This window comes from Haliotis cracherodii, unplaced genomic scaffold (genome assembly GCF_022045235.1).
Source record: "Haliotis cracherodii isolate W230 unplaced genomic scaffold, xgHalCrac1.p SCAF_34, whole genome shotgun sequence".
Classification (NCBI taxonomy): domain Eukaryota; kingdom Metazoa; phylum Mollusca; class Gastropoda; order Lepetellida; family Haliotidae; genus Haliotis; species Haliotis cracherodii.
In genome coordinates, this window is record NW_027266291.1 from 2002465 (window position 1) to 2012810 (window position 10346).

The window sequence follows — 10346 nt, forward strand, 5'->3', positions numbered from 1 at the left end:
AGCACATTACTTGAAATCAAGCAGGCATCAATACTATCTTCACTGGCTTCCCGTCACTATGTATCATCCAGCAATCAGCCCTGACAGGCCAGCAGCAAAAATTCTCCAGTTATCAAATTCAGTTTTATGAAGTCTAAATCTTCTCCACCACTTCACAAAAAGAAAACTCTCAGAAGCCATAGAAATCCACCATCACAACCTTTAATCAACAGAGATGAAGAGTATTACATCCTGTCTGCCTACATCTTCCCGAGGCAAGTGAGTTATCTGACTATAAAAGTCCAGGTTCCACCCTTGCCGAACTAGCCTGGTATTATGGAGTTACATTTTGGCTGGGCTAACGAGTCTATGCATAGTCAAATCAAAATCGCGCATCGAAATCGAAATCGAAATCCAGTTCGTAAAGTGTCATGCAGATTTCGGTCGACTGCAGGATTTGCAAAGCATGTGCACCGCTAACTCATTGTCAACAGATATTTTCTATATCTTTTCATGTTTTTAATCAAAGTGCTCACGTGATTTGATGCACTTCGCGATGTAAGACTTGTTTGATCACAATATAGATCTTGATTATCGATCAGATCGTCTTGACTGGGCGCCACCGTTTTGTTTGAAGCAAATGCAAGTGATACGAGAGGTTGAATCTGATAGGTAAGTAGGAGAGGCATAGAAAGGACATTACTCGTAATAGCCACTGGTGGCGCTACGATCGAGCCCAGGAATCTACTCTGCTCTCAATGAGTGGAAAACTCATTTATCTTCAAAACTGATGGCCACTGACAATGCCACAGTAGTGGCATACATTTAGAGGCAATAATACAGACTGGATTGATGCAAGAGACTACACGTTTGTATGCCTTGGTCGACTTGATGAACTTGCAGGAGGATAGCATGTCATTCAAGAGAGGTTCAACATTTTGGCGGACAGTTTCTCTTGGCAGGGATGAATTGTGAACAGGGAATGGTACATTCACTTGATAACCATTATATGGGATACACCTCACCTAGACTTGTTCTCCAAATGCCAACATCACAAGCTCCCAGTGTGTGTCAGCTTTGTACCATATCCCCAAGCACTTCATTTGAATGCATTGTCCATGGATAGGGCACCTATGCCTTTACAACTTGGCACCTCCTGGACAGAGTATTGAGGAATGATCAAAGTGATGGATTCCATGGTCTTCCGAATAGCAGTCCCAGATGTATTCTGTGGTAAAATTATCAAAATTCTGATGCTAAGATTAAAAAATTCTTGTGTAAAAACATAAACATTTCCACTCAAACATTAATACAACTCTATTTTTTTCTTTAAAATTTGTAATTTCATCCATGTAGACATTTGAAGACATTAAGTTATGCATAGTGACTGATGCTTATTTATGGTTCGATGTAGATATAGTTTATGTCCTAGTAATACCACAAGAATATTTAAAAGTGAGAATGATACATTTCATATTTTGTATGTTTAAATTGCATGTTTTAATTGGAAAAGCTAAATGAAAAAAAATGGAAATTAGTGTACCGTATTGATTGTTAAAAGGGCAAATTCCACCATATTACTGAAATTCTGTCTCCTAGTATTGATGTTGCTGGTAGAAGATCCCCTCAGGCTCCTGGAGCATCAAATCGATTGGACATTGTATATGGATGTCTAAACTTCCTCAACCTATCTGCCTGGAAATTATCACGCAGAAGAGCGGGCACTCCGGATACTCCGAATTTGTCGATGCCAAGGTTACATGTCATAGAGAACTACTTCATCCACCATGACATCAGATTGAACAAGTTCTTACAGTTACGCAAAAGACCAGGATCAGGGAGCAATTCCCAAGGTGGCTGATGTTCTTCTCTATCTTCACCAAGATAACAACTTGCATCACGGCACAACCCAAACGTCAGTTCTCTAACTTGACATGCTTAAAATTAGAGATTATCATACTCTCAACAGATTGAAGAGATCTTTCCTATTGGAAGATGTTTAGGTCTCATGCAATTTCTCTAAATGGAACCTCTCAATTGTAGCATCGGCTTTGTTGGGGGCTCCCTTTGAAACTTTGTCAACAGTTACCCTACTTCAAAAGACCCAAGACAGTCTTCCTCACAGCTTTTGCCACAGCATCTTGAGTGTTGGAACTGCATGCTATTTACTTTTCCAGTCTCATGCACTCACTGGAAGGGAGCTCTATTACCATAAAAACTCTCCCTGAGTTTGTAGCAAAGAAAACAGACTACAACTCTAGGAAGACTTGGTCATCAACAGTAAACGATTCTAGCTCTCAGCAAGGATTTAGATGAACGTCATCTTTGTCCTATGTGTCCTATGCTACTCCTGTGTTCGGTACACTCATGTCACATGAAATCCAGGCCTTATCCATTGGTCTCGCATGATGTCTGTGGGACAGCTTGTTCAGAATTATCCATGGCGGTCCCTGAACACTTTCACTGGGGGAGGCGAAGACTTCCTGCAGCAACAGCCTGAGAAAGTAAGTTACCTTTCATAACACATTGTCTATGGCTGTAGGGTAGGACTTAGGTTAATGGCAATTTATTGCTATTGAAGTCACAACATGGTGCCAAGGTGACCAGAAGTGATGTAAGTGACGTCAGCAGAAGTGGTTATTACATCAATAGTACTGGTATGACGCCGAGAGCAAAACAAAATTGGAAGATCACATAGCTCAAGATCTTAAGATAGATGGATGACATCACAAGTAGGGAATAGGATACAAATTAACAGTAGTTCTATAAATATTTTGGGGGATTGAGAATTTTGTAAGGAAGTAGGAAGATTTATATGAGACAATCAGGTACCTCAAAAACCCTGGAATGAAGGAATTACCTAAGTTGGTGATCAAAGTTGGTGGTTATTCTTAATTTATTCCAGTCAGCTGTTAATTGTCCAGGTATTACTGGATATCTGAACCCACCAATCCCTCTGGTAAACTCTCACTTTGATGTAATAGAGTTATGGTATTTGTTGGAATTATCAAACAATAGTTATCATTGTTAATAATTCAAAGAATACTTCCTCTATTAAATCAGGAGTATTCCCACCCTCTGCCTCCATATTTTGCATCTGGGGATGGCTGACATTGGAAAGAAGATAGGTTTTCCCGATTTGAACAAGTGTGAATACTATTATCTGTACAAATGATTATAGATAGTTAAAAGTGAAGATGATTTCTGTTGAAAATCTGAAGATTTCGTAGTGTGATATTAGCCAAAATACATGATTTATGGCTATGAAGTATGGTAATAGAGGTAGTATTCTTTGAATTATTAATAACAATAAATATTGTTTGATGCAACTCAAGAGATGTGAATGTTCTTTTTCAGAAAAATGCAGTATTTTTTCACTAACACATCATAACAGAATATGTGTATAATTATATTTGATATCGTAGAAATGTTAGTATATTTGCCCTAACTGTATATGGATGTATAAGGTTGTTTAATGAATTTGCAGGATCTGAAGAAGATCAGGAAGCGACGGAGATGCTGGTTGGAAATGCACAGAACTTAATGCAGGCAGTCAAAGAAACTGTGCGTGCAGCAGAGGCTGCATCTATCAAAATTCGCATTGACTCAGGATACACAATCCGTTGGCTGCGTAAGAGACCATGGTATACCTAAGTATCATCATGTGAGTCAGAGAAAAGATGGACTGGTGGATCTTTGTCATTATAAACACTCTTATATCATCGACAACTTTCTGTACAAATATACACAGCATACTGGTAACTGTATTTAACATTATAACTTATTATTCTGTTGGACAGTGACACAGTGTAAACATATTACCCATTTATGTTCTGTATATCTGGGAATCCAACTTTGTATTGATGTGTAAGATCCATGAATGGAAATTGGTAATTGAAGAAGAGATAGAATTATCTATAGCATTATTGCATCCCTAACTCTTAGGCCACAATGCATTAACCAAATTTGTGAACTAAGTGCAGCAGGAGGCAGATAAACATGCTGTTCAAGCCATTTGTGTACATATCTGTTGACAGGTGTGACTCACATGGAATGTTTTGTAGGACTACTATATGGAATATTGAAATATGTAGTAATTTTCTTTGTCTGCAAGGTCGCTCCGATGATGTTTCTAAGTTTGTCAGCACCATACCCGTGCTCGTGGGTTTCACCAAAGTGGTAAAAGTCTGAGACCTGCATCACTTCGGGCTTTCCTCCCACATTAAGCTGACACCAGTGATATAACTGGAATAATGTTAAAAGCGGTGTTAAACCCAACTCACTCACTTTGTCTGCAAGTACTTGGGGATCATAGAATGATATGAAGCGGTGTGGTATTGAGGCATTGATTCATTCATTATGGCCTTGGTCCTGGGTAGTACTCTTCAGATCAATGCAATATAGTCCATAATTTCATCTGTTTTCTTCCTAATCTGCTAAGAAGCTCACCTAGGCTATAAGCTTCAGTAAGGTGACCATGTAATTGTCTGTCTTCGTCTTAAATTTTCTTGTCACAAATTATTGGACTGATCATGACATGACAAGGATTGACATTTATCTTGGGATACCTTTTATCAAGTTTTAATGGATTTCCACCAATTTTGGATTCGAAGACCCAGTAATATAGTAATGAATGCATGTCAAATTCAATAATGAAATCACATCATCACTCAATATGAACAAGGTTACTGGTTACTGGCACAGATTGTGCTTGAGATAGCATGAAAAATGGATGATTTCTTCAACTGAAATATTCAGTATTAATGAGGTCAAAGGTCAAATGATTTTGATAAATGCAACCTGATAGAATAAGACTAACTGTACATGATTTTAAGAGTAGCCTCGATGCAATGAAATATTTAGTGACCTTTTAGTTCTTTAGCTCAAATTTCAAATAAATTCATAAAAATCAAAGCATTTTCAAAATGACAAGGCTACTTTGGTGGGTCTGTCGATTAAGGTAAAGAATTCTAGAATCCTTATTGTCTTGGGAGATTAACTGGAGGGATATCTTCCTGGCCCTTTTTTTACCACTTGTCAAAACTCTTGAGCAATGATGCCCTTGAGTATTATGCTTTGCAATTTCCAGGTGTTAGTGTTGTATCTGGAACAGTAGAGAGCTGTCTATGTATACGATAGAGCATGGGGTAAGGTGCATATATGATGTCTTGTAGAGGAAGTGTCCTGGGGGTATGCAGGCATGGATCATGTGAGAACATCATAATGACTGCATCAGTAAATGTATATTTTAGTAGAGCTGTGAAGGTATTGTAGAAATTTAACTAGCACCTATTCTGGTGATTTTTTACTTCCATTAGATGTTATTATTCTGCTGTGGCCCTTCTAAATTCTTTTGGAACAGTCAAATTTCAAGCTCACGAGATAGAAAAATGTCACAAAAATGTTTGTGGTTACATTCACTCAAAACATATCTCCTGCATTAATAATTAATCTCAGTAGGTATATACTTTCTGTAGGATTAGGGGAGATGCGACTTGTGTTGGTTAATGTGCTGTGTCTGCCACAGGTCAAGGTCACTTCCGAGGTAGCCTGGAATCATGTCTTCCATCTCCAAGTGTAAAAGCTCATTCATTTTTTAAAAATCGTTTACACCCTGTTACTGACATAATAGTAATCATGTATTATGAATAGGGTATGAAGTTTGGAAAATAATAACTAGGTGAGCTACACTGCCATGGTACAATGTTTTTGAACTATTTTTAAATAAACAAATCTGTTCTCAAATGTAGGCATTATTCTACAGGTGAGGCTGAATCTTGTTGCTTACCAGTACAATTATTTATACTCCATACTGTGCAGGTTGAAATCCATTGCTTCTGTTTATCTAAGTATGATTTTTGCATAATAATTAATGATCTGTGAACCAAAGAAAAAAAATTCAGTTAATGTGTTGGTTTCCTAACTGCAGAATATGTTTTGTCATTGCAGAAATTGAATAAGTCTATGGTGCTTGTCAAGATTTGTACAAATGACACCCAATATTAATATATATTTGTTTTCAAATTGGAACTTCTATAACACACTTCCTTAAATATACTACCAGTATACTTTATTTTAAAGTAGCTTTATCTCCTTATCATTAATTAGTAGAAATATCATCTATTACCATATTTTTGTCATACTTGTAGATGCATGTTCAATAAACAATAAAATGTGAAAAAACTGTGCAAGTTTTGTTTATTAATTTTACACATGTATTATTGCAAACTGAGAAATACAGTTCATATTTTGTATACCTCGGAACAAGTAAAATTAGTTTTTTTTAGAGTTCTCCTCATGTAGTCAAAGATAAGATAAAAAAGATAATATTTTATTTGCTGTCACACAGTATAAAAAACATACATTCAAAGTACATAACAACATATAAAATATACCACCCGGCCAGTTGGCCTATGAGACACCAGAGACAAAAAATAACTCAGTTTTATGTAAAGAGATTATACTAGCATCCTTTAGTGAGATACAAATGCGAAATATATACAAACGTGTGGCAACAGAACTATTTTATAAGTACTTATTTGAAGATGTCCCATTGTTAATATCTTTTGTAACTGTTGAGGAATCCTTAAAGGAAGAATACCATCAAAACTAAATATATTTAGACTTGTATAAACATGTGGTTAAATCCTATAAGGAAGAATAACAATTACTTATGGAGCAGAAGTGCACTATTTACATTGCAAGTTGAAATTTTCTTCCTTTATACATAGCAGTAACAACTGCGGCTAGGGGAATAGGTAGACTATCATTCTGCATAACATATATAAATTGGTCTTCTGGGGTTAAACTTCTTATACAAGTATGTATTGGATGAAACAAATGAGAATAGTCATATCGTAGATCAGAGTAGATCTGTGAGGAAATGTACTTCGTGTTCGACACACTGGCGGTTACATAACCTACATAAACGGAGGTGTAGTGGTGTCTTTGGACGGGAGTACCGACCAACTTCAACCTCCAAAGGGAGAGAACTGCAGCGTAGTTTTGCCAAGGTACTGCGTTGCTGCCTGTCTAAAACAGAGCGGACATAGGTCGACGCATTTAGAGTATTCTTAAAGAGTCTGAAAGTCCTCAACTTATTCCCATGTTCATGACCAGTGTCATTCCATAAATCACGTGACCAACAATCGGCGTCATTACATGTCAAAGTGCGTGTGATAAGATGGAATTCACTAATAGAGAAATGAAACAAATCCATAGATGGAAGTTGTAGTGATATAAACATTGCATTAACTGTCTTATCCCATGATTTGCGGAAGGTAAGAGGCCAATTTCGAATCTGTGAAACAAGTCTAGATGGCGGAACAGAGTTTATCTTTCTCCAAAATCGGAAAACTTCTATTTTCTGTTTAGTGAGCTGAGCAAGCCAACCCACCTCGCCCCGGACAGCTAAATTTGGAGTATATTTACCCACCCCGAGAAAGAAACGACAAGCTTTATTTTGAACTGCGTTTATACAACTGAATTCTCGATTGCCAAAAATAACTGAGCCATATGATAAAATTGGTTGAACAAGATTATTAAACAGCGTATCATTCCTCCAAATAGTTTAAATTTACTTATGATTACACCAAGAGCTCTACTCGTGGATTTGGCAATTTCTTTGGCTGTAGAATTCAAATTTAAGCGTTCTTCTAGCCATAAACCAATATATTTGTATGATGAGCATAATTATGTCAATGTTGTCATTGCCACACTGAAGCTCAAATGATGTTCGTTTCACAAATGGTGGCCGATAATGGACTACTTTAGTTTTGCTGGTATTAACTTGAATTCGCCAACTCTTACACCAATCAGCAACACAGTGAAGCATTGATTGTAATGAATGTTCTTTTGGCGCAATTAATGCTATGTCATCAGCATACATCAAAAGACTGAGGAGACTACACCGCATTTTAGATTGTTTATCTCATGGGCCAGGTCATTAATGAATACTGAAAATAGTGATGGAGACAAGACACATCCCTGCCTGACACAGCTCTGTATGTCAAACATTTCAGTAAGCCGATCATTTACCGATACACGGGATACACTGTTGTCATATAAAGACTTTACAGCGGAATAAACGTTACCATTGATTCTTAACTTCATCAGTTTGTACCATAAGCAGTCTCGATTAACACGATCAAAGGCCTTCATGTCATCGATATAGCAGACAAATGTAGAGGACTTTGAAGAGTTCCTGTTATTAATTACTGAAAACAAAGTGTATATGTGCTCAATAGTATTACGCTTACTTCGAAATCCATTTTGCTCCTCAGCCAGTATGTCATTATCCTCTAGCCAACTTGTGAAACGAGAGTTTAGTATATCTGAATATATCTTACAGGGAATGGAAAGTAGTGATATACCACGATAGCCAAGAGGATCTCTGGGGTCACTACCCGGTTTCTTAAAAGGTGTTATTATACTTTCATGCCAAATATCTGGACAAACATTATTCTCGAAGCAGTAAGTAAAAATCCGGTGCAGAATGTCAACACACGTATCATTCTGCAGGTATAAGGTCACAGCCTACGGCCTTACCACACTTAGAGCGTCCAACAGAGCGTAGTACCTCATCGCGTGATATAGAGGCCTGCAGACTGTTTACGTCTACATCTACCTGAGGGGGGTCAACAATCATGTTACTTAACTCGTCCTTGATCTGATCATAGAAAGATTCATCAAATTCACCCTCTGGATCAGCGTTAAACGAGCTATACTCACATTTCCATGCATCTAAAACCCGCGACTTATCGGTGACAACCGTGTCTCCCTGGACTCGTATCGTCAAAAATATTGTCATCAATCCTACTTTGTTTATATTTCTTACGGCTATAGCAATCAGGTAAAGGTTCATCACACCGAGGACTACTGACCTCACTAGGAATCCTCACATCACAAGTAATAACAGAGTGATCAGGGACAGACGAGGCGTCAACAAAGCTTGTCATTCTCGTGACATTAAAATCAGTAAACAAAGGTAAGTTCTCATGTGGGGTCACAATATAGTCTACAACCGAACATCCATTTTTAACATATGTATAGTCATGATTTCCAATACGGCAATTTAACACACACAGATTGCAGTTAATGAGAAAATCTAAAAATAGAGAACCATGAGAATTATCAGTATGGTCTATGACATCTCTGTCGGGCACATCGTTCATCCCGGCTAAATAGTCTATTTCTGACCCCACCCGTACATTAAAGTCCCCGCAAATAATTGTGAAACCTTCATTTTGATACAATTAATACTTTTCAAGCAATGTCTCGAAAAAAAGTTCAGCATCACTTAGCCTGGATGAACCACACACACAACACCAAAATAAAATCTTTCACAGACTTATGCGATAGTCTAAACCAAATAATATCGTCCGTATCATGTTTCTAAAATGTGCACATTAAAACATTGTAAAAGTGAGGTTTTAAAAGAAGCACCGACTCCTCCTGAGCCCCGTTTCGCCCTAGGGTCGCACTGACCTCTGTTTTTACCAAACCAGGAATATCCTTTCACAGAGATACTATTCTGATTCTTTAAGAAAGTTTCACAGACCCCGAAAACATCGCCAGCAGAACTATCTTTTGCGCTCTCTATGAACATGATACACGATATCTCCAAGCAACAACAACATATGATGAAGACGATGTTTGAGACGAAGTTCTCAGAAATCAACGAAGAAATGGTGAAGATAAGACGGACAGCTCTGGCTAAGAAGATTCCTGTAGTCCAAATACCTGTGACAGAAAATTCGCCACCTCAGATGCCGGAATATGGGGGATGTCATGCTCCTATATCCTTTTAACACATCCACCAGACATAACCTTGGCCGAGTTATATGCAGGCAAGGTAATTGGCCAGATATCTGAAAATCTGCTCAAGCTTAGACATGAAGAACCAGTACCCTTATCGCCATTGAAACGGAAGTTATACAAGACGCACTGTGCTCCACTTCCGGACAATCCCAGTTTGGATGAAGATTTTTTTAAAGCTTGTACGCAACCCTAGTACTAATGTCACGTTACCTGCTACGCGAATTAAGGATCTGTCATCGGTTTCATCGGTTTCCAGATATTCAATTGATATATATATCAACTGGTTTGTCACCGGAATCAGACACATCATTCCACCATTACAGACATCTTATGAAGGCATAACCGGAGACACGCCTCATACTATTAGGACTGATCAAGTCGGACTCATCCACAGCCAAATATATACTATTGTAAGAATGCAGGAAGACTTACTCTCCACCCAAGTATGGATGTCTTAACAACTCCTCGCTGAGATTCGTTCTAAAGCTGTTTCTAACCAAACCAAGAGGTCGATAATGTCACAACTAATATCTGTTCCCACGTCATTC

General features: G+C 37.9%; 1 protein-coding gene across 5 annotated transcripts in view; it reads left to right on the top strand.

The window, feature by feature from the left end:
* LOC139477662 (vinculin-like) overlaps positions 1-6146 on the top strand; it is a 191608-nt gene extending 185462 nt beyond the window's left edge. For all 5 annotated transcript variants that reach the window (XM_071260038.1, XM_071260039.1, XM_071260041.1 and 2 more), the window contains one exon: positions 3467-6146. In XM_071260038.1, the coding sequence (XP_071116139.1) occupies positions 3467-3633 (167 nt within the window). In that variant the 3' untranslated portion in view covers positions 3634-6146. The remainder of the gene's footprint in view (positions 1-3466) is intronic.
* The last annotated feature ends 4200 nt before the right edge of the window (positions 6147-10346 follow it).